At 30.0% G+C, this 25,791-nt stretch overlaps 1 protein-coding gene across 6 annotated transcripts in view; it reads left to right on the plus strand.

Moving 5' to 3' along the window:
* Positions 1–25,791, plus strand: part of LOC136092485 (multiple epidermal growth factor-like domains protein 10) — a 75,650-nt gene that overhangs the window by 44,824 nt on the left and 5,035 nt on the right. For 2 of the 6 annotated variants that reach the window (XM_065820807.1, XM_065820810.1), the window contains 4 exons: positions 16,932–16,976; positions 17,068–17,118; positions 19,920–20,048; positions 21,908–22,989. In XM_065820807.1, coding sequence (XP_065676879.1) covers positions 16,932–16,976; positions 17,068–17,118; positions 19,920–20,037 — 214 coding nt within the window. In that variant the 3' untranslated portion in view covers positions 20,038–20,048; positions 21,908–22,989. Of the gene's footprint in view, positions 1–16,931; positions 16,977–17,067; positions 17,119–19,919; positions 20,049–21,907; positions 22,990–25,791 lie in introns of those variants that run through there. The other 4 variants (XR_010644408.1, XR_010644409.1, XM_065820808.1 and 1 more) reach the window with 4 other exon arrangements.

The following is a 25,791-nucleotide window of genomic DNA, read 5'->3' on the forward strand; positions in this document are numbered from 1 at the left end:
GCTGAAATGCAGAGCACATTTCTTGCCAACTGTACTAACAATGGAAAAGTAGAGACATGTTTTTTTCCACCATTTCAGCACATCAACTTTATGCTTTTCTTCAACACGAGGCATAGCGTGGAAAGATTCAAACTCCCTTTCAATTTCCGGTACATTTTGACTAATGGTGTGGTTATTATCACCCTGCTTAATCTCTATATTTTGTAAATTGTCGTACTTATCCACACAATCTGGCACTTTAACTTGAATAACTTTATGATTATTTTTTCACTGATCAAAATAGCTTTCGACAATGGATGATTGTTGATGACTTTCCTAGTGAACTCTTCCAAAATACCGTAATGTCTAACCATATATCCTGAAATCATAAACAATAACTGCTAAATTTAGTCTTTTAACAAAAACGAATATTAAAGAATAGTTTTTTTTTACCAAGAAATAAAACTTATAACCTCTAAAGTACGGATGAAGAAGGTTTCCCAAGGCAAAGTGTTGGTTGTTTCTTCCATGTCCATTGAATCGCGTGGCTATGTGTAAATGCTTACTTAGTTTTTTTACAAAAAGCATTAACTATTTCTCTGTTTTCCAAATCAATGTGGTTATGAAGAAAATTGTTTTATAAAGCATAGTTAGCATATGATGAAAAACTGGTTCAGTGTCCTTGGACATGCAATCTGACATAATCTTCATTCTATTTAATACTGGCATCAGTGAAGCCATCAGTGAAAGTTAGTTGTCACTTGAAATAACGTTCTGTAGTGGGTTGTTATTTAGTGCATCCTTTTCTCATAGAGAAATTAACACATCTTTAAGTTTAAGGATTGACTCCAGCATAAAACAGTTAGAATTCCACCTGGTTTTTATCGGATTCATAGGTAGCATGAAGTAGGCTAGTGTTTAGTAGGTGGTCTGCACACAACAGTGATTCATATTTTATTTTGTTCATGATTGACACAGCATGTTTGATGTTTGCCGACGCATCGTAGAAAATGACTTTCTTGGGCACGGAGTCCAACACCTGATACTTTTGGATCATTATTTCTAGAGCCTTAAATGAGAATAAAGATAAATTAACGATTTATAAAATAACTTATGCAGCTTTTGGGTTTTACAATAGAATAATTTTTTCAATAAATTAAAAAATCCTAGCAGAAACGCTATTCAAGCGGAAGGATAAGTTTTACTTTTTTAAATTATTTTTTTTTACGAGCCCAAATTATATCAACATAAAAAAAAAAACATTTGCTTATGTGGTAACCAGTGTGTCTTCCCACAAAATTGTCAAAGTTGAGAACATATTTCTTCAGTTCAAACTGACTATTGATATAGTGAAGAGTAAGAGTCATGTATGAATCCTGTGACCTAGAGGTCCAGCCTTCAGTGGTGACAGCCACCTGTTGACAACTGGAAACTAATTTTTCAATTAGGTTTTGCACAGTATTCATAACGCTTTCATAAAGCAATGACAGCTTGTACCTTGAAAAAGTCGAGGAATGTTTTACAATTACTTTTGGATTTAAATGTTCCACAATTTCCTTGAAGCATGGTTCATCTTCTAGAGTGAATGGACTACTTGACCTGGCAATGTATGACATGATTACCATGTCTGTCTCCAATTGCCTGACTGATTAGGAAGAATATTTCCCAATAGTTCCATATTAACACTTTTAGATAGGCATTTTTGTGATCGTTGATCCTAAAAAAACAAAATAAAAATAAAGTTAAACATGAAAATTATCTTTATACAAGGAAAAACATTATTTTATAAAAAATAATTAGAAACTTACTGTATGCGTCATTCAGTTCGAAGGCAGCTTCTGTAATTTCTTTAATATCTTCTTTTCTTTGGCGCTCAAGTTCGATTTGGGCTCTTAACATCTTAGCGTAGTCAGTAGGATGCTTGGTTTTCAGATGGTACCTGATACACTAGTGAATCCATCAGTTAACTTGATTTGGATTTGTTACTTTTTATATCCCCACATTCAACACCGGACACAGTAACTTTATTAAAATAATTCCATAAAATTGTAGCTTTTATAGGCATGATTACATGATTGAGAATAACTATAATGTTGAAACAATCAAAATGATGACTAAAATCAAAAATTCTTTTTTTTAGTTAATTGGAAATTAATTTGAATGTTTAAGATCAAAAATGTTTATATCCGACAGATATAAACATTTTTGTTTATATCTGTCGAATAATAACTTTTTTAATAGTTTTCAAAAAAATATTTTTGAAAGTTATTAAAAAAGTTGGATATTTTTAGGAGAAACAAATTTTTAAACAATAAATTAATTAGTTTTGCAGAATATTTAAAGTTAACACAACAATATCGTATTTAGAAGGTTATATAATAGAATTTGAAGTATATTATTCAAACAATGATTGCAAACTCTTCATGCAAGTTTATATACAAATATATAATTTTTGTCTGATGAACTTAAAGTTAAAATTTTATTACAGTAAAACCTACCTACAGTAGACAATATCTTTTTTAACTTCGTTAGATGTGCCTTATAAAAATACTATTGCATTGCTTTGTTAATAAAGTTTTTAGTTAAACTTTTGTTTACGAATCTTTAAGTTAGTAAGTATTAAACGTGAAAGTTCATGTACTGCTCGGGGACGTGGGAATCATGAAATATCTGTTTGGGGCGCGAAGTTATGAAATGTTCTGTAAAAACCGATACAAAACAAAACAATTTTATTTTGTTTCGTAAATAACGGTACAAACTGAAACAATAATTTCATGTTTCGTAGCAACACGATACGAAACGAAACAAGATTTACGTGTTTCATATAAATGCGAAACAAAACAATATGATGTTTTTTGTTTCGTAAAAACGGAACGAAACAAGTATTCATATTTTGTACCGTTTCAAACCGAACTTCCGAGAGGATACGAGCAGACGCAGACCCTTAATCTGAACTTCATCGTCTTTGCACAAATCAAATATCCAAAGAACTTCGTTTAAGCTTATTTTATCATCTGGTCACACTTTATGTTAGAGTGAGATCTTTTTTATATGCAAAAGAAAAACTAAGTACCCACAAAATTCAAGAAAATTAAACAAAGTCAAAATCACTCCGTTCAAAAATAAGAAAAATATCAATTAAATTCGAATAAATAGTTTAATGTAATATCACATTCAAAAACGGCTATTTTCATAGCCACAAATTTTACAAAAACATAGTTGGCATTGTAAACTTTGTTATTCATTTGTCATTAAAAATATTAATTTAAAAAAATGTTTCTATTTGTTTGTGTCAATAAATCATAGGACTTTAACTCCAAAGGACCCTTATCAAAATGTAGTACAAAATTAAAATATACACACAATAGTTTTAAATTTGTAATAAACAAACATTTTCAGGTTAACTTTCTGCTACGACTGACTTGCAGAGAGAGAGTGTTGTTTCATTATTTTTGGGTATTTTTATTGTGATACTACCACTAGGAAGATTGCAATCCAAGGTTAAGGAGCTCCTACCTCGGTAAGGTCACCCTACTTTATATTTTATGTATTATATTTATACTATAAATAATATGTATTATATACAAATTTTAGAAGTCCCTAAACCAAATTTGAGGAGCTATATTTAAATGTTTTTCAAATTATGGTGCCCTAATGACCTGTTTTGGAAAAAATACATTTTTTATATATCCAGTTGTACGTATAAAGAATAACGAGGTTTATGAAATTCACCCAGATTACGCGCTAGATACAATTTCATTGTTATTAGAAGTTCTATATAAAATTCTAATGTTTAAATAATATCTTCATAACTTCTATAAATCACTTGAAATGTCAATTTTTTATATGAACAGATTTTTCAGAGTTAGTCTATTTTCTGCGTGGTATACGTGTCATAATCTCCTCCATTGATACTTTGTTTTATTCATTAAGATTCAGACAGTTATCAGCAATTTGGCGAAATATCTGTTGATTCCGAATAGTATTTTCATTGAATCCAAAATTAAACAAGGAAGGATTATCTCTTCTTTTACATATTGACCGTTGTTGTCCGAAGTAATTTTGTAAATGATTGTGAAAAACCTTTCAGTTAATACATAACATACATGGTTATTAATTAAAAATTTGACAAGTTCAATAACAGAATTAACTATGATCTTTATACCTTCATTGGGTTTGCCAAGTAATAAACATATTACTTCTTTCAGTTTGTGAAAAAAATTCCAGGTCTTGGTTCAATAGAAAAAAACCAATCAGAAAGACATTTGAAAAATTTTCTTTTAGCCTTGTAAACCGAACATCATGAGTATAAGAAAATGGTTTCGAAAATGAATTGCATTTTAATATATAATCATTTGTATTACGAACATTTAAGCAATCAAAAAATAGTTTAAATATTTTTAAAACTGCGCAGTTTTAGCAGTATCACATGGTGCATAGATTTCTAATGCAGTACTACATGAATTACTTAAAACTTGTGCAGCTAAACAAACATTCATAGCTGAAAATAGAGTTATTTTGATGTGCTCAGCGGTTAGCATTGGACTTGCATGTAATTGACATTTTAAATCTTCATAAAAAAATCGGTTATATGAGAACATAAAATATGTTGACCCTGATTCCACATATAACGATTGCTTTTACCAGCTCCAGAATAAAAAAGACTGTTCCTAACTGTTTGAATTAAATGAAGGACATCAGAAATAAGATATATAAACCTTTTATTGTCATCATCAGCAAATAAATTATCAACGCGGTAAGTCACATCAACATGAACAATAATATCTTCTTTTTCAGTCAGATTAAAATGCATATTAAAAATTTTTTTATTAGATGATGCTCCATCACAAATAACTGCTACTACTTTTAAACCAACTAAGATTTCTGAAATGCCAACAGCTTTCCACAATAGAGAAAATAATTGTACTGATGTAATATTTATAGTAGCAAAGTTTGCAAAACTTTATTTGAAAGGATTTACAATACTTCTTATTAAGAAAACTTGTACATGAGAAGCAAGTTTGTCTGCCTGTTGAAATGTTGCAAAATTAACAATAGAGTCGCCCAAATCAACATAACCAATTATTTCTCTAGAATTTTTGTCCCAAACAAGATTTTCTTGAGTTTCCATTTCATCAAGATGTAGGACAAAAAACTTTTCTTGAGCTGAAAAATTCGACTTTATCTTTTAATTCTTTTGTTATATTTTTATTAAATCCTAACTTTGGTTTCACATAATTTTATAGTCACGTAATTGCCTACAACTTGGTAAAACTAAGAAACCAGAATTATTTTAATCTTATTTTATCGTACTGCTTCATAAGCAGCTGGTGATTTTGCAGCCAATCCCATACAGTAACGTTTTATTGCTGGATAATACCGAATCCCTTGCTTTGAGCTGTTTAAATATTTTTGCTGCTCTTCCCAAAGCAAGCTCATAAATGGAGAAATCTTGCTTTTATCATCTTTTGCCATTATTTGAACTAAATCACTTTCAATACCTTTACTTATTGCAAGCGATGAGTTTTCAATCTCCTGCTTCATCAAAGCTAATTCCTTTTTTAATTCTTTATTTTCTAGAAAAACACTCTGTAATGTAAGTTTCAGACAATCTGGAGATGTAAATTTAGTTGGTGCATTTAATTTAGCAGGGATACAAGCGATGGTAACATTATTTTTCAAACTTATGAATTTTTTTTTTTTTCAATGCTTTTTGCATTGAGAACAGCGTAACTCTAACTCAAACAGCATAACACATGACTGAGATCAAAAATACTCCGTCTGATTTAAGGGAAACTCATTTCTAGATGAAAATAAATCAAACTTTTTTGAAATACAATGTTTAATATACAGATTTGACTTTAATGCGAATACATCAGTTATTCCAGAACACAGGCTAAACGAAGTAACAACAGAAATAAGATTTGAAGCTGAAATATGTCGCATTGATCTTTTATATTTTGTATATATTAAATGATTATCTGGAATGAGCCAAAAATATACACGAATGGTAAAATTAAGACTTTCATTAAGATATATTTCATATCAAGGACATAAGTGGATTGTGTCATAAAGTATAAATTCTGCCACAACAGGACTCACACTTACTGCCCAGTCACAAATCTTTAACTTGCTAATACGATTTTGGAACTCTTTGTATGAATTATATAAATTTAAAAGTATAACACTATTTGAAATCATTGAAGTATCTCTTTCAACCAAGATTGAAGATGCAGATTCCCTTTGTATAGGTATTGATGACATAAAACATTTTTTTAGTAGACTCATAGTCGGTAATGATCCGGGTTTTGTGACTTTCTGTTAACATTATGAAGTATATTTTTTAAAAGATAATGCTTTTCTCAAATAAACAGACTCTTATTTTCTTTTTGAGCCTTCAAATTTGTATCTTGAATACGATATTTAAGAATAATGGCTTTTAAATTTTTCCTCAAAGAAGTATTAAAACTATCGTTAGATGCAGGAATTTTGAATATTGAAATTCCCTTATGCCTCCTAGAAGTACTTCATCCATATATAGAATAATTAGCATCAGGAATTTAAATAATTGGATGAAGAAGATGCAATTTAAACAAGGAGTTCATAGAAAAACAATCGACGAAAAGAAATTTTGAGCACTCTGCGGCGGACTGGACTCAAGTGGCTATACTATCTATTTCTTATGACTATAGTATTATTAATACATTCTTGGTTGCAGAAGAAAACTACCAGTTGAACGTCATTTAGTTTAAGCAAAAAAGCAAGTTGCTTCTTAACCTGTTAATTCAGATAGAAGTTTAGAAAACAAAATGTCTTTTAATAAAGTACATTCTAACAAACTTCAAAGATGAATACTAACATTGCGAGTCAAAAGTTCTAGATTACATTGTCAAGTTTAATATTTCAAATTCAAAAAAAAAAACAAAAAAAAACTGTGATGGGTCTATAAAACCTATTTTAAAATTATCAAGGAAATATCACCAGTGCAAGTTAACTTTTTTTTTAACAGTCAATTAGAAATAAGTAAACGAGCGAAAAAGTAAAACGCTGAGCATTTTGCAAAAAGTTTAGGCTTTGCGATTTCTATTTTATAGTCCTCTATTAATATTATACAAACAATATTCTCTTTACCAAGTCAAACTTTTTTACTTCGATTATTGTTCCGTGTTTTTTCAGATCATCAAGAAGGATTTTCAACTCGACTTTTTTTTTTTTAAATTATGTGTTGATGCAATAATCCGCTTGATTGTAATGTCAGTCTTGTTGTGAATGAAATGTCATTAAAGCTGCATTAGGAGGATTATAGAATTTCTAACAGAGTTTATGGTATGAACGGAAAATTTTTTAATCTTGTAATTATTGGTACAGCTTGGCAAACAAATAGAAACAACCAATAACTAATATTTATAAAAATTCAACAGTATCAAAAGATGACTTGGCTTGAAAACATTTCTAACGTTTAAGAAACTGGTTTACACATTAAATAAGTAGTTTGTGGTCAAGGATCTAATAATATAGATGCCTAACGTGTTCTTGGGATTAACAAAAGTTTACTATACTTTCCTAATCCGTCTAATGATAAAAATATTCCTGTTATTTTTGATAAACCGCATTTAGTAAAAAATTAAAAATAATTTACCAAGACATAACATTGACATTATTGGTGAATTATTTTTTGACAACACATCAAGTTGCAATTTAGACAAAATAAACTCAATGCGTCTAGTGCCAACACAATATAGTTATAAAACAGACACTGATACTTCATTTCCTATGAAGTTCAAATTTGTAACTCAAATTTTTAGTTACCAGGTTACTTCTGCATTATATTGCTGTTAGGGATAGCAATCCTAAAATGCCGATATCCTGTACAAATTTTTCATCCCGAAATCCCAGGATTAGTCTCTAAAATTTCCCGGGAATTTGAGATTGTCATAAAAAAAGGAAAAAAAGTTTAAGCTTAATTTGTAAATAAGAAATTTGTAAAATGTAAATATAGGCTTTAATATTGTAGCTGTTTATTCTTTTTAAAATTTGTACATCATAAAAGCAACTGTGGTAGCACTTTGTCGACAAGACGCAACATTAATTTCCTCTGACAATGCATAGAAGCTTATGTTGGCAAAAATAAAAAAACAACAATCTTAAATCGGAATACAATTGTATGATTCTTTGAGTCACCGAATTAAAAAGAGGAGCGTAGTATAAGTTAAGGAGCTTAGTATATCTTCATAGCCAGGTTACTTCATAAGAAATCCCAGAAGTTTTTCTACCAAATATAAGTGCCCAAAATAAAAAAAAATTATGATAAATTTGATAAAGTGTTTAAACTATATAATAATAACTGTATATATAATAACAGCAGCAGGCTTGAGTAGAATAATGTCAAAACATTTAGTGAACAAATAAATGAAGTAAAGGAAAAGAGATTAGCAGAAATACGAACGCAACCTATAAGGGTAAAAAATAACTTTTAAAACTCAAAAAAAAAATACTGTAAATTATAATTATTAGCTTAAGATGTGATCACCTTTAAAAACTATATGATTATGTACTATCTACACGGCCAACAAGTGTGGAGTCCGAACGAGCATTCTCAGCTGCTGGGTTTTTATTTTTAAAAAATCAAATACGATTAAGTGTTTAAGTGACTGAAACTTTGATTTTTTAGGGTAGTACTTTTAAAAATATTTATAAATCACGCATTATTTTTAGTTATATTATTTTACTCTTAGTTATTAATTTTATGTTATTATTTTAAGGTATTGTTTTATAATTTAAACTACTTAGATTCATTAAAATGAAGTACTTATTATATTATAGCTAAATTAGTCACTTTTTTAAGTGTTTGGTTATTACTTAGAACCTTAGCATTTCCATAGTCATAAAAATATTCCTTGTGACTATGGCTCTTTTTATGTTTCACTTTCTACAGTCGCGTTTTTTTCTATTCGATCCTGGGATATCCTGGGATTTTCCGGGGACAACTTTCTCAATCCGAAATCCTGGGATTAAAAATGTCCGAGAGTTTTGCCATCCCTGATTGCTGTTCTAATACAAACTTACTTCCTTTGTGTGTATTACAAACAGCAAGATTTTTTGAATGCATGGATACTTTATTCGATATATTGAAATCATTTAAATTATATGCAGTTAAACCAGCTCGTTGTGCCTTAACTTTAGAAGGAGCCAGTATTTCTTAGTTGAAAGAGTTAAAGTGATGGATTGAGAAACAGAAATTTTGTAATATTTAAAATTAAGCAAGTATATCATTTCATTGAATTTTAAGTGTTACTATTAATAATGTTCTAGCCTTAAGTAGAGAGCTATTTTCTGATGGTTTTCAGTTTGCTTGTACTTTTCGTTTTAATCAGGACTGCATAGGGAATTTTTTTTTCCATTATTCCAAGCAAAGGCAGTTGGAATGGCCGTACTAATGTAAGACAATTTCAAGCTCCCTATAAAAGCGCTTTATTACTTTTATTTGTAGAAAAAAGCATATCCAATTGTAACTGTGTAAAGGACTTAAATTTTGAGACAACTTTTAATCTAAATGATTTTATGAAGTGTTTCAATCAAACAACCACTAATTGAACTTATGAAAATCCTTAAGGAATCTCAGGGTCATTTTGTATGTTCACTTGAAAATTTTAATGCAATCAAAGGCTGCATTAAAATTTTTCCTGTAAAAATATAAAATAATTCTGAGCAAAAATAACATATTCCTAAAGGTATGCTATTTTCTATTTCATAAATTGTACAATTAGTTGTGTTTATTTGAAGCACTTTATAAAATTATTTAACTAGTGGTTGTTTGATTGCAGCACTTTATAAAATTATTTAGATTGAAAGCTGTCTCAAAATTTGAGTCCTTTAAACAGTTGCTATTGGATATGCGTTTTTTTCACAGATAAAAGTAATAAAAAGATTTTCAAGTCATTTTACACATGGTTGAATGGCTTAAAATGAAAGTTAAGGTATGTTATAGGTGTTCAGATGTACTCTTTTTTATTTAAGTTGACAATTCATTAGCCTTTATGCCATTAGTTTATGAAAATGGAAACACTTTTATGAAAATTATTAATAAATATCTTGAAAAAAATAGACATGGCCATCATCAAGGTAGGAAACAAGTAAAACTATTACGTATATCATAAGTAATTAAATATGTTTTAATAAAACGAATTATTTACAAAAGTGACGTGTAACGCTAAATTAATTGTTAACTAAGTGAATGTGGCGGGTAAAGTAACGCTAAGTTAACAGAAATTCCGCCGGCAAAAGGAAGCAAAAGAATAAGTTATGCCGACTCTAATATACCAGCAAAAAAATGTAAGTTAAAAAGAAAAGTGAACCCTTAAGTAGACAGCTTTAAGGGAATTTTGTTGGGATATTAATGATCCAAAAATCATTACTAAATTAAAGAATTGGTTGCCTTAGATAAGTAAATATTGTCACTTGTTGAACGAGTTGGATTTAAGAAGCTAGTAGAAAAAGCAGTACCTCAATACAAAATATCTTGTCACACCTACCTGTCTGAGAAAATTATCCCCGATATATTTAAAAGAATTTGCACTAAAATTCAAGCTAGTATTTCACTATCAACAGCAGTATTAGTGACATCTGACTATGGACATGCCAGCACAACAACCAAAGTTACTTAAGTTTTACTGCGCATTGGATATCTACAGATTTTATCCTTGAACATGCTGTTTTAGCGATGAAGCCGTTTTCTGGTTCACATACTGGTGCCAATATCGCAAAAGAACTCAATACTATTCCAGAAAGATAAAATATTTTACATAGCAAGATCCATTATCTTGCCCTTGATAGGGAAGCCAATATGATATAAGGTGTACGAGATGCAGAATATGATTCTGACAATTGTTAAAAAGTATTAAGATGTGTAACTTTACTTGACCCTTCAAAACAAATTTCTTGGGTATAGTAAAAACACAAAGAGCAAAACAAAAAATTCTTGTAGAAGCTCTGAAAACAAGTTTTAAAACTTTTAATAGCACCGATATGACTCATATCCACTTTGGAAGAAAAAAAAAATGTAAATCAAAATGGTAAAACAATTGAGGTGTACAATATTTTCTGGAGGTGTTTTGAGGATGTTGCCACATAAAACACGCACACAGATGAAGATGTCAGGCAGAAAAGTTCAACAGAATACAAAATTGATTGATTTACGAAAACTGTTTCCCTAGATAGGATATAAATCCTTACAAGTTGTGGGCAGCTAATGCAGAACAATATTCAAGTGTAGTAGAGTTTGCTAAGATTTACTTATCATCTCCAGGTAGTAGTGTATATAGTAAGCGGCAATTTTTGGAAGAAGGTTTAATTTACGAGGAAAGGCGGAACTGTTTGCTGTCAACAAATGCCGAAAAAATTGTTTTCATTCATCGTAATGTACAACTGATAAATTTTAAGTATTAATTTAGTTAATAAAAATCTTTTGTGATTAATAGAATCTTATATATATGATATACGTATATATGTTATTTGATTACTCTGTTTATTGTATTATTATAGTAATATATAGTGACAATCTAATTCTAAAACAATTTTTTTCATGTTTCAGTATTCGGTATTTGGTCAAATAATTTAAAATATTCGGCCGAATACCGAATAGTATAAAATTTTGCCGAATTCACCGAATACCTAATAGTTTCCGAATAATCGTGGCATATCTATTTTTAAAGGTAATCATAACAAATATGTTGTATCTCAATGTTTCAAAATTGATAGATGGTAAATACAAAACTTAAATATCTAGCAACACAGTTTATTTGTTTATTAAAAAAAAAAACTATTTATGTTAGTTGCGGAAAATGTCCGGCAGGACATCTCAGAATGCAATTTCGATCAATTAACAGGAGTAAAAAAGAAGTGGAAAGGCTCTGGTTGTTGCGGTCATTGTTAAAAAGGAATTATTTTATTACAACTTCTTGTTATATTTTATAATTTTTATGCATAAAACATTCCATATTCGATTTTTTACGTTAAGAGTACATTCTTGTGTACTATCCATATCTTTTTTTTTCCTTTGTTTCTATAATCATACACGACTAGGGTTTCTGAAAAACAGTGGTTTTCAAAAAACAGCTGTTTACTGTTCCTAATTTTTCAAAAAACAGCTGTTAACAGCTGTTTTACTGTTTTTTTAAAAAATACAAAGAAAATAATAAATTTATGTACTTTTTATTTAAATACTATATTGTATGACTTTTCTTACATGATTTGTGATAAAAATATTTAAGGAACACAAGTGCATTTATTGATTTGTCCGATAATTGTGATCGAATTTTTGTACAGTAATTTGCGCATACTGAAAAAACACGCTCAACGTCAGTCGATGTTGGTTTAATTGAAAGTAATGCATTGTAAAGCATTTGTAGATGCTCTGTTCGTTTGCCTGTATTTTTGAAAAGGACAAATTCACTTTTTAACCATTTGAATTTATCTTGCCCCAATATTTTTGATGACTTTTCTTTTTGAAGAAGCATGTTAAGTTCATCTTGAAGCGATAAACTTTCTTGCTCGGCGTCGTTAGACTCTGTGACTGTCATTTCATCATCATTTTCCTTGTTATTGATTCCAAAGAGGCAAGATGCAAGTTTTCCAGCAAAAATCAAAGTGTTTTTTGACGGTGTCGTGGAAGGATCGTTCAAGCTTCGCAAGAGATTCATTAGATCGCTTGTCCAGCGCTCATCAATTCGGCGTTTTAAGTTCTCGTACAATGTTTTACTTATTTCGTTGTTCATCATTGAAAGCTTTTTTAACATAAATTCGATGATTGTATCAGCAGTCTCTAATGTTGCGTCTTCTCGACTTAAATTCTCCACTGCAAGTTTTACAGGATCTAAAGCTCTGAGCAAATTTTTAAGCGCACCAAAATCCAAGGAATCGATTAGATGAAGTGAGTTAAAGTCAAATAATGTTGCTTGAATAGAATTTTCTGTTTGTATAAGTGACTCAAGCATTGTTGGAATTGAGTTCCATCTAGTTTTAACGTCGAGATGAAGTTCTTTCTCATGCCATAACTCATTTTTGACGTGAATTTGAAACGCATGGTTTTTGACAGATGATTTTTTTATAAATTTAACAAGTTCTCGTGATTTCTTAAGAAGGTCCTTGTGATCAGTTTCGACATCATAAAAATTTTCCTCGAGGAATTGACGGTCACCATTCTCGTCAAATTCATCTGTTTCTGATACATCATCGTTATCAATATATTCCAAATCATCGACTAGATTATTTTTCTTATAGAGTGTATTGCAAACGGCAAGATGAATTCCGTGATTTAGACAAAATTGCCCCTCTATCTCAGCATGACGAATAAATTTTTTGTTTACAGAGGCACCATCCAAAGTAGCAGCAACAATATCGGTTTTCATTGATAAACCAAAACTTAAAAAATGCTCTTTCATAATATCTATCATATTCATAGCTGAGCATGAGCTTAATATGCGAACAAGTCCTGTCTTAAAAGTCAGCTTATTAACATTATTGTGAAGATTCACTCCGAAGTATCGCCGTCCTCGTATGCTTGTCCACTCGTCAACCGAGAAGTTAAACTTTGCATTCTTCTGCAGCAATTCTTTGATATTGCCGATCATTTTTTGTTTCTTATCATCATAATCATCGTGAATTAATTTCATGACGTCGATCTCGTTTCTTGGCAACTCAAAATCGTCTCGTGATATGGATAAACGGATATATTTGCTATTTGTGATGGCATGTATTGAAATATTGTCAGTGGCCAAGTCACTTACTATCTCCTTAAGTGTCATTTTTTTAGAAAAAATATCAGGGATCATCATTGTTCTCTTTTCAGTTACAGCTTGTTGACTGGATTCAGCTGTATCAGGTGGTTTATCAAACGTAATACCATGTGAAATCAAGTGCCTCTTTGATGTGGTCGTTGAATTACCAGAACACTTAATAACTTTGTTGCAACGTTTGCATTGACCTTCGAGATCTTATGTTTTTGCATTCTTGCGTTTAATTGCAAAATCCCAAACAGAAGACATAGCTGAAATCTAAATAAGTATTAAATAGTGCAAGATATTTAAACTTAATTCGTAATATAGCTTACTTTTTGTTAAATAATTATTTGTTATAATAAGTTATTATTTTAACTTAAATTGTGACAAAATCACTTTCTTCAAAGCGAAGGGAAAAGCCCCGCGATTTTTTAAAAAAAAAGTAGTTACTTGTAAGGAAATTTTTTTTTTTCAAATCTTTTTAACTTTAGAAAAGTAAAATGTAATCGCGGTAACATATCGAAATTTAAAAAAAAAAACAGTAAAAAACAGTTACAAAAAAACAGCTGTTTGCTGTTCTTAGTTTTTGGCGAAAAAACAGCTGTTTTACTGTTACTGTTAAACAGCTGACAGAAACCCTATACACGACCCATATGATCAACTTTTTGTAAGTAGTTACATACAAACAGGTATTTATTTTTATGGATCATTGGGCAGCGGCTTTTTCTGGATAAAAAATATAATGAGCTACTGTTATATATTTTCCTTTTTATACCTACACATTTAGTGTCGAACTACACATAGTCCATTTCTATCAAATTTACTATGTGTAAGTTTAAGGGGCGAATTGAACGCGCACATTGCGATATCTGGAAACATTTCTGGTCATCAAATTCTCAGTTTAATCATTCTTATTAAAAGTTTTATAAAAATTTATAGAAAAAAAAAGACCATACATTTATGACTGCAAAAATAGTAACTGCCAAAACTTAACCTGTTACTGCCATTTTTAAGCAAAGTTCTGAAACAAACATCACTTGCCTTACCAAAAACATTATGGGTCACTACGGGTAGGGACACTGGTTCCGGGTATGTATTAGAGAAGTTTCCCTTTTAGCCATAGATCAGAGACTTATCGACGCACAGGTGTTTTATCCATTATTAATTACCAGAATTTTGACTGTATTGTCTAACAGCTCTTAACACTGGTCCCTTATGGAGCTGAACTCAAACACTTGGCATTCCCTAGCAATGTTTTAAGTCATTTATCGTGCATAGTTGTTTAATCGATTGTGAGATTTTTGATATATGTCAATTGTTGTCATTTCTCACATTGTCTTGGATTTATATTCATCGTTGTAACTGGCTTCTGATTAGACTAGACTTGACATAACACATAGCAAGGACTTATACATCATACCAATCTATCCGTTTACTCTTGCATGCTTAATACAAGTGAGACAACGTTTATTAATTTATGGAAACTTTTCCCACCCATCCCAAGCTTATTAAGATCACCAATTTTTTCGTTTTTACTTGTTATCAAAAATACTGTATCTCAAAACTTAAAAAAAAAAAACTGTCAGTGTAATAAGACTTAAAAGAACTTTTAAAAAGTCTAATATCTCATTTTATTTCTTTGTATCTTATTTTTTCTTTTTTTCTTTTTAAGGTTTATTCTTCGCCATAGTATAAAACTGATATAAGCATCTTAAAACCTAAAAAAATTATATTAAGACAGCTGTTAAAAAATGCGCAGTTGATTCAAGCCACACTACAATTAAATTGTTTTATGCATGTTTTTTAAAAAATTCTTAATGCACGTATAACGCACGAGAGTGTTCATTGCACACGTGGCAGATGTCTTGTTCATCTTCCTGATTAGCTAGTTCTATTGTTACTGTTGCTATTCATCAAGTTTTAAATTTTTGAGTTGTTAAATTTCCAGAGAGTCTCTTGTCTTACGGTCCTGAATGCGTCGATCATTCTTTCTGAGGGCATATTCTTTATTTAAAAAAACAATCTACCTCATTAATATCCATCTTCTAACGTGGTATCAATTTTATACCATATTTACTAACACTTTTTTCAAACTCAATGACCAATATTATCGACAAACCCAAGAGACTTTACGCTTACCTTTTCTGCCATCTCGATACTATTATTATTGAATAGTCCCCACACCCCATTTCATTTTACAAATGTTTTATTGATAAAACTTTTTAATTTTTCAGGCTCCATAGAGGAACTGCTACTGGTTTAGACATTCATGAATGACCTTCACCCATCTATCAAATCCACTTATAAATAATGAGTATTTTAATTTATAGATTTATTCATTCAAAATGAAAAGATGCTTTATGTTTGAAAGTATCTTATACTTGTTTTTATTAATGCCATCATGATGAATAAAATTTAAATATTTCGAAATACTTTGATTAAAAACGTTTTATAACTTTAAATTACATTATTTTACAATAACTATAATTAAATTATTTTAAGATATTATTAAATAATATAAAAAAATAATGTTATATATATTGAGAAAAATTAAATTGGTATCTTTAATGCCAGAAGTTCTATATACGGAACAAAATCAATTACGGCTTTTGCGATTGAAAAAACCAGAAGTTCCATATACAAAATATTCTTGATTTACCCTAAAACATTACACTAATTCAAAAAAAGTTTTTTCTTTCATACATAAAGTTAATGCTTCTGTCAAATATATTACAAAAAAATTTATGTATACAAATAAAAGTGCAGGTTTAGTAAAAGGTTAAGAAAAACAAAGAATAAAAAAAAAATTGAAAAATAAAGGTTATGATAAGAAGATAAATTTGATTCAATGTTTTCCATTCTACTTTACTTAATAAAAAGATAGTGCATGGTTTATTTTAGTGTCAAATACATAAACTACCGGGGTTTGGTCAAAGTGTAAATTCATAATGTTTTAGTTCATTATTGTTAAAAAATTGCAGAAATTTTTCATTTTTTTAAAATTTTTTATACATTTCTGAATGAAAGTCTGTAAATCATGTGAATCTAATCTAAAGTCAGTGTACCCTAGATACTGAATTTTAGGTAATTAAAAAAAATATAATTGTTATCAATCTGTGTACATTTTTTATCTTTCTAGTATTTGTTTTTTAATATCAAAAGTTAAATTTTTATTAGGAAAAGAAATTTGTTAGTTTACCCGCAAAAGAACTGTTCACCAAGGTATATTACTTTGTTTATAGTAGATGCTGTTTATGTAGGTTTATAACTACAAAATTACTTATAAATAAAAGTTTTTTACTACATCCCATAGAAACATCACTGCCAACAGTATAAAAAAAGATTATCAGGATCATCAAAACATGTGAGCAACTTTCTTGACTTAATTTATTTGTTTTTTAGTAAAAGCTTTTATTATTAATTTTTTCTATTTTTGCTTAGAAACTGTTATAATCTTGCAGCTTAAGTGGCCTAAATTAAATTAATTTTATAATTAATAAAAACAAAAAAGGTTGAAACCGTAAATAAATTGCTAATAAAAAAAGCAATAATAATTTATATATTTATAATAATATTATATATCATAATTAGTAAAAAAAAGATATTTACGATAATAATAAATAAATTTATGATGATAATATTCACAAATTTTTAAAATACTTTTGAATTCTCTACAAACAAGATAAAACAAGAGCACTAAAGAGAACAAACAAGAGCACAAAAATAAATTAGAACCGCTTAACTGCAAGATTACCGAAACTGCTTTCTCATAAATACTTACAGTGTTGCAAATATACAAGAGTTTTTGTTTATTCTTGTGATAAGTAAAGTATAAATAGTCATTTTCAGTTCAGGTAATTGACCCTACTACTGGTAACACTTAATTAAATGCAACCGACTTCATATGAGACAAGTGATTCGTGGCCATGGTGTCAACGTACCTAATATATAAAATCCTCAATTTATTTGTGGATTGTAGAAGAACTTTGGATGGTTTCTTCGTAATAGTATCGCAATAAAAATACTAAGTCATGATCTGTAAAACAGGTTAAACCTAGAAAGGTCGTAAAACATAACATCAACTTTTCCTAATTATCACTTAAAATAGTGTATAGTATTGTGGAAACCTTTTCAAACCACAAAAGTATGAAAATAAAAACGCCTTACATAGAAAACAGGATTAACGTTTCTTTATAATAGTATATTTTTCATAACTATATAATAAATAGCATATAAATAATAATAACATTCGTTTTAATAATAGCAGGGACGTAGCACTCATTATAGGAGTGGTACGTAGGACTATATTCATAACACATTAAAAAAACTGCTTACATCAATGAACTGTAATAGCAAACGCACAAATCAAAACAGAGAATACAACGTTGACCAATGTTTCCTTAATTTCTTTATTTCAGTATCCTTGCTTATATCAACTGCCTCTTCCCATGTCATCTGTAAAACTTCATAGTTGCTAATTATACTACCAAGTGAATCTGCTCTTACTGTCCACCTGGTTGATTACAACAGTTTAAGCATCAAACAAGTTTGCTTTAATGTTTTTAAACATTTGCCTCTCTTATTGGGTAATACTTTATAAGTTTTATGACTTTATACATGGTTTCTAATGCATTCCTCATAATCTTGGATTGTTTTACAGTGCCACCAACAGCAAGATTTAAAGCATAACCGTAGCAATGAGTGTATATTGCTACTGGTTCAATGTCTGCAATTTATTTGGCGACACTACTCCTTATCCCACTCATCACTCTTGCTCCATCATAGCATTGTCCTAGTTTTTTGCCATTGAAAGATTCATTCGTATCATCACATCCTTATTAAGAGATACCAAAGTTGTTGCATCAGTGGAATCCACTGCATATACACCGAAAAACTTTTTATGCACTTCCAGTTCTTCAGTGATGTGTCTTACGACACATGTAACTTTCTCCATGATGGATGAATCAGTAGTTTCGTAAATCATAATGATCAGAAAAGGAGAAGACTGGAGCTCAGCCATGATTTCTCTCACCACCTGGAGACTCATTGTTTGGATAATTTCATTTTGCATTTCTGCACTGGTGTAAACATTGTTCTTTTTTTTTTCTGCACTGGTGTAAACAAGCCAGTCTTTAAGCAGAGTATCACTGTAAGCCTTCATACACACAATTTGGTTAAGATATCCATCTTGAACATCATCATCACTTTTGAGAGCCAATCCTTGTCTACTCAGAAACCGAATTCATTGAATGATTTCAAACTAACAGTGCCGATTATTCTGTTTATGAGCAGCATGTTGCTTTGACAGAAGCTCTCCAACATCTGGTGTTGAAGAAGGAATGGTTACCATCACCATGACTGCTTCTTTGTGGAAAGAACTCGATTCATAACTCCTAAACGATACTGTAGCATCATTCCAGTTAGAGAAGCCAACCACCACCTGCCACAACGATGAAATTCATAAACGGTTTGTGAATTCAAAGAAATTTTTAACAATAAAAGAGCATATGTAAAAAAGGCCACTTAGCAAACCGTTGTGGCTTCAAACTTCTCTGTTCTACTTTTTTGACTCCAGAAGAACGCTTAGGGAACTTGAAACATACTGATGGCTGTTGAGGTGGATTGGATACATGAGTTTGAGAAGGTAAACCCTCAGAAGAGCTAGAGAGCATTTTGCCATATCGGATCGAAGCAAATGCTAATCGGAGATGACAGAAATCAGGAACTGGTTCAATCGTTGAAAACAGGCAGCTTTTTAAAAGACGCCACGGGCACTCACATAATAATATTTAATATCTAGTAATGACTTCGCTTTTTTTAAAACTCATTTATACGACTACGTAAATTGATCGATTCGCAATCGAAATAATGAATATACCGGTATATAGGGGAATAAATAGACAATATTTTAAATAAATAAACAAATAAAAATATAAGCTGATCAAAAGTGGTCCAGCGAAAGCCGGAATTGCCGGACTTATTTCTACGTCCTTGTGTAGAGTTTACATTTTAATTCATTTTAGGATTTTTTTAAATTTGCCTAACTGATTTTTACTTTTTGATTTTAATGAATAATAACTTACATTATATATTATTATTATTATTCATTGTTACTTTTTTTAGTTACTAGCATAAAGTTATTGATAATAAAAAATATTTCTCTAGAAATAAAAATCTTACTGAAAGTTCATACAAGAAGTTTGCTTACGATAATTCTGTTTCCTCAATGAAAAATAGTCATTTGAAGAAAAAATGTGATTTCGAACTTCATAGACATTTTTAACAAACTGACAGGTAAATAAAAATTATTTTTTTTCTAATTAGTTTTTTAGTAATATTGTTTTAAAACAATTGACAAAATGATCTTTTATTAAAATAGAATAGAATCAAAATGTTCTCAAAAATAGTAAAATAAATTGCATATGAAGACTTGTCTCCTTTGACTAATTTTTAATTTTTTTCTTGCAAGATTTAATTTTAACAAAATTCAATTAATTTATTAATTTTTTCTAAAGTAGATGAGACATAAGATAATCAAGAAGGAACAAAAGAGCCTGGACCCATGAGGCTATATAAAAGGCGCATTGATCAGCAGAAAGACAAAAGACAATTAGGGCTGTCGTGAAAGAAATCACGAAAAGAATACCAGTCAGCTTTATAATAGCATTAGTGCAATAATAGGTTGAGTACAAAAAAAAAAAAAAGAGGTAAAAGATTTATAGATATCATTGCATAGTCTAAACCACCGAAAGGAAAACAAGAAAACACTGATAAAAAACTAGGGTTAGAGGCAAGACAAAAATCAAAGAGTGAAGTTAAGTGATTAGGGTTGTTTAGAAAAGAGTAACAAAGTTAACTGGGTAAACTTTATCCGATTAAGAGATTTAGCAATACAGAAGTTATGAGCTATAGAACCAGCAGGGTCAGCGGTGTTAGTGCCAAGTCATTCAGCGTGATGAACATTAAAGTAACAATATTGGCAGAGTTATTAAATATGGTTATTGCATCAAAAATACTGGCAGAGTCTAAAAAAAAGATGACTGCACCAACACTTTTTTATCTATGAAGAGAATAAAAAAGTGTTAGTGCAGTTAACCTTTTTGGCCCCCTCTGCTAGATTCCCTTAACAATGCGACAAAAACTAAATTTAGCATCGTTTCAGATACAAATCAAATATAAAAGTTTCAAAAAAAAATTCAATTGGCACGGAAGAGTTTATAAAAGATCTATAAATGATATAAATGTTGTTAGTTATAATAAAGTTGTTGTGCGTGCTTTTTTCTAAGTAAAATTACGAGTTACTGTATAAGTATTTTGCAATGTCAAACTCAATATTTAACCTGGCAGATTTGTTAAGGCAACCCTGACTCGTGGGGTAGACCTGAAATTGTTATTTTGTTTGCACACTGCCAAAGCATTAAAAACTTCTAACACACCGAAATGTTTTATATTAATCCTGGCTTTGTAAAGTATTGTTATGTGTTACATTTCTTGTAAAAGGTCTTTACTATCGATGAATTTATTCCTCTTTTTTGGTAGTTATTAAAAAAAATGAAGATATCAAAATTGTTTTGCGGCGCTAAAACCAACTGTAAGTCCTCCAATAATGTTATCCTTCACTACATAATTTTTTTTTCGGAATAGAGATTCGTCTGCTACGTTTTTTTCTTGAATATTTTTATTGTGTAAAGTTCTTATATTGTATCTAAACAAACTTATTTCTATATGAAGGTTTTATGCAACAAGTTTAATTTTATTCCATATTACTTTCCAACTGTTTCCTTATTACTTTTCATTTCTGTACGAAGGTTAGATGCAACAAGTTTAATTTCATTCCACATTGTTTTCAAACTGTCACGTTAGCTACTATTTGTAAAATCATTTTCTAGAACAATTTTTAAAATATAATCTCTTTTTAAAATTGAGTTAATCAGAGCTTTAATACCCGGAAATAAACAAAAAAAGTGATTTATTGAAAAAGTGTAACATTTCAAAAACATTAAAAATGAAATACTTCAACATTTCGTATTAAATCGATAAATTGTGTTTTAATAATGTTATTTAAAATTTAAGATCTTATTGAAATTTATATTGCTTTCTTTATAAATATTGTTTTTAAATTTTGATATGTTTTATTTTTAACATTGCTTTAGCGAGTTACAAATGTTTATGGGAAGATTAACCCGACGACGAGTGTTATAATTGCTGTATATGGTCTTCTTTTCTTTCAGTTACTGTGTGCTGTATCACATAAATAAAGTCGATTTTTCGAAGTAAAAAAATTAGCGTCAATACTAAGTTACATGATACAGTGGAAAGGTGGTCGTGATGATTCTGCACCTGACTTGATCTGGGTTTGCCTGACTTGACTGGTTGTTCTGACTTTAAAGATTGATCTGACTTGACCTGTATTTACCGCCATAGTAAATTTATTCGTACTTTAAGAACTTAAATCTTTTTCCACTGATAAAGATGACGTCAGTCTTGCTTAGTAAATCCATTATATGGTGTTAATCCAATAGCTTTAGAGTATGATGCTTGGAAATAGTTAAAATGATTTTTCTTTAATTTTTCTAATAAAGACGTATAATTTGTGAATAATTAATTTATTAAGTTTTTTAAGTTTTGATAAAATTTTCTTAAGTAGTTAAATTTATTCAAACGATTTTTTTTTTATCTATTTGTAACTATATTTAAATTTATTCTTAAGAATAAAATTAAATTTAGTTAAAACATACATTAAATAAACCGTTTGAATAAATTTATCGGTTACTATGGCTTACATCTACGGGTTTTTAGTAAATGTGCAGCTACCTTTGCAAAGGTTTTTTCGCATTTCATAGTATTAAACATTTCTGGTCCTATAGTTATGCAGTTAATTTTATAGTTATTATAAGATCTTATAATAAGTATAAAATTAACTGTATAGCTATATGATTTGATATATTTAATACTATGAAATGCGAGAGAGTTTTTGCATAGGGAGCTGCACATTTACTAAAGACACGTAGGTGTAAGCCATTGTAACCGGTGGTTGTTTTTTCATCAGGGTGGTTGAGACAATTTTGTACTATATTGATAGAAATACTTGCTGGATTGATGACACAAGTTTCTTTACTACGACTTTCAAGAGCTAAAGACTTGTATATTTTGTGAATAATTTTTTAAGCTAAAGTTTTTTAAGTTTTGATAAAATTATCTTAAGTAATTAAACTTTGAATTATATTGATAGAAATACTTGTAATATTGATTTATTTGACCTATAGGCTCAAAAACAAAAACCGATTGATAATAATTATTCAACAATGAACATATATAACCGGTATTGGTAGTGATATTGCTATTATCTGTTTCAAGTAATATAATAGTATTGCAGATGTTCTGTTAGCTTTGCGCATGTATATGTAAGATTTTAGGGTTGGTTTTGGACTCCCTGGCCAGTTTCTCTTCATAGTTGTTGGCAGACATTACCGTTTTAGCAACGTTTTTGAATGCGGTACAATACGCTTCTTTGAGAAACTTGTGCGTATCGCAAGCTGCATTAATGTTCTTAGCTCTAGAAGCAAGTTTAGCTTTGACTGCCTTTATAAGATCTGGTGTTACCAATTGATCCTTTTTTAGTGAAGGGAGCAGTAGTTGTTGAGATGCGTAGTTTGATGATTCATTATACACGTATACTAGAACCTGATAGCTATCGTTTGCATTTTGACCAGTAAGTCCTATATCTGATTTTTAGGCTACGATATCGCTGCGTACTTTGCTCGGCTCCAAGTAAGTCGAGATCGTAGCTGCAATTAGGCGAGTTTTTAAGGCCTACAAAAGCAAGTTGACCTTTAATGTAGCAGTATGCCTGGCCCTTTGGAGTGTTGCCGAGAAAGTCAGCTTGTTCAATAAAGATAGCACAGTTTGGTTCATTTTTTACGTTCAGATCAAGTGTGTTGGTGGGCTAGACGCGTTGATTACCACATTGCGTTGGGAATGTGACAAGCTAAGTTAGATGACATTCATCAAGGCACATCTGGAACCTGATATTGCCCTGAAGCTCGTTTCTCACATGAGCTACAATTGCAATGTCATCGTTAACTTCAATAGATTCATAAGATGTTTGGCTAAAATTGAAATTGTTAACAGTAACATTGCCGAGAACTTTATATTGTTCAGAACTGCAGAACGGCCGTGATAGATACTTAGTGTATCAACTGATTTTGAACCTGATCATTTTGATTTTGTGAGCAATATGCTTATATTTCTCACAAAACCAACTGAGAGGAAATGATTTTTCACCAAGTTTTATTTTTCGCTCAATATTCTCATTTGAAATTGTGTTGAGCTGAGTAGCATTAACTTTGTTGACTATGATATCATCTTTTGTGAAAATGGCAACTTCACCACCCCTATTATCTCTGTCTTTGCAATGTGGTTGGTTGCCGGGTATGACAACGTCTGATAAATCTGTAAACCCGCAAAAGATTTTACATGTGACTAACTGGAATTAGGTAGAGCGGATATTCTGGTAAAGAGCTATTAGCATTTATCATTGTTGAATTAGCATGGGTTGTTTGCCCAATAACAACCCATGCTCATTAAACAATGATAAATATTGGGCAAACAACCCATGCTCATTTAACAATGATAAACGGTGAAAGTGTTGGACTGGATAGGTTTTATTTTTACTTTAGTTATTTAAGACATCTAGTCGGCGGTGAAGATTCCTTAAGGGTTAACACTTACAATACCAGTAGCATTCTCTAATTTCGAGCAGCTATAAAAGTTTTGAATTGGTGCTGTTGCTGTTTGCTCTCGTCCGTTTTGTCTTTAAGCAAAAATACAAATGATGGGGTGGATATTGATTTTATTTCTTTCAACTCAATAACTATTTTGACCAATAAATCAATTTTATCTTTTAGGACTTTCTGTCTTACTTCACTAAACCGCCAGTGCAGCAAATATAGCTGCCTAGATCATTAGAGCAATATCGTTCTGGTAATTTCTTATAAGAGTACCATTTAAATCCTTTATATCTACTACTTTTTATGTTTTGTTTAAAACGTTGTATAAAATTTAAAAGCAAAAAGAATAATTTTAAAATCTTTATTTTTTAAATACGCACCACGGTTTTCATTTTTTCAATTAAAAGAATACAACACATTTTCTTTTGATTATTTTACTTTTTATTTAGTTTTTTATTAATAACGCATTTTAATATTTTATAATTAGTTTGATATTGGTGATGACTTCTTCAAATATATTGAAAGTGACATACATAAATGGAAAAATCGGGTTAGCCAAAATGTAGAAACATTTATTAAGGGTTTTGGTTTCGCAATAGACTACTTTTTTTTAACGTTTTTTCAGCAATTTTTCTTTTAAAATTCTTACAAACAGTTATCACTACAATTATCTCAATTAATCTTTTTTTATAAATATATATAACTTTGAAAGAATAATTTACCTATTAAAAACATGATAATTTGATGTAATAGCTATTTTTAATAAAGCCCAGTGCTTTTTATTTAGCAGGTAACAGCAACGAATATATTGAATTATTAAGTAAGGTTTTTGATCAAATATTTTTGACTTAAAAGTTACTTAACTAAAAAGAAAAAAAATTACTTTCAAAGTCTGTAGTTTTAAATAATTTTGTAATAATAATTTAATATCAGTATACTATAAAATAAAAGATATAGATTGTTGCTCTTGTTATTTTTTTTTGGAGACGTTATGAAGAGAACTCATTCTTTTCGGTTGCACAGCAGTTAAAACTCATTCTTAATAGGATCGAAGGAAGAAAAGTTTGTTGAGACACCTATAACTAGTTTTATTGCTACTATTAAGGATACTAAAGAAACGACTTAATTCAAAACTGCATCAGTGCTACCACCGGCAATTAGTATTAGTATTCTAATACTAATTGCCAGTGGTGATACTCAACATGTTCATCATGAGAAAACAGAACTACGAGACAAAGAGATAAACAGAAAAGGAATGATAGCTCACTTGATACAGTTATGATTTTAACTAAGCCTCAGTCTGACTC

This window comes from Hydra vulgaris, chromosome 15, assembly GCF_038396675.1.
Source record: "Hydra vulgaris chromosome 15, alternate assembly HydraT2T_AEP".
NCBI classification, from domain to species: domain Eukaryota; kingdom Metazoa; phylum Cnidaria; class Hydrozoa; order Anthoathecata; family Hydridae; genus Hydra; species Hydra vulgaris.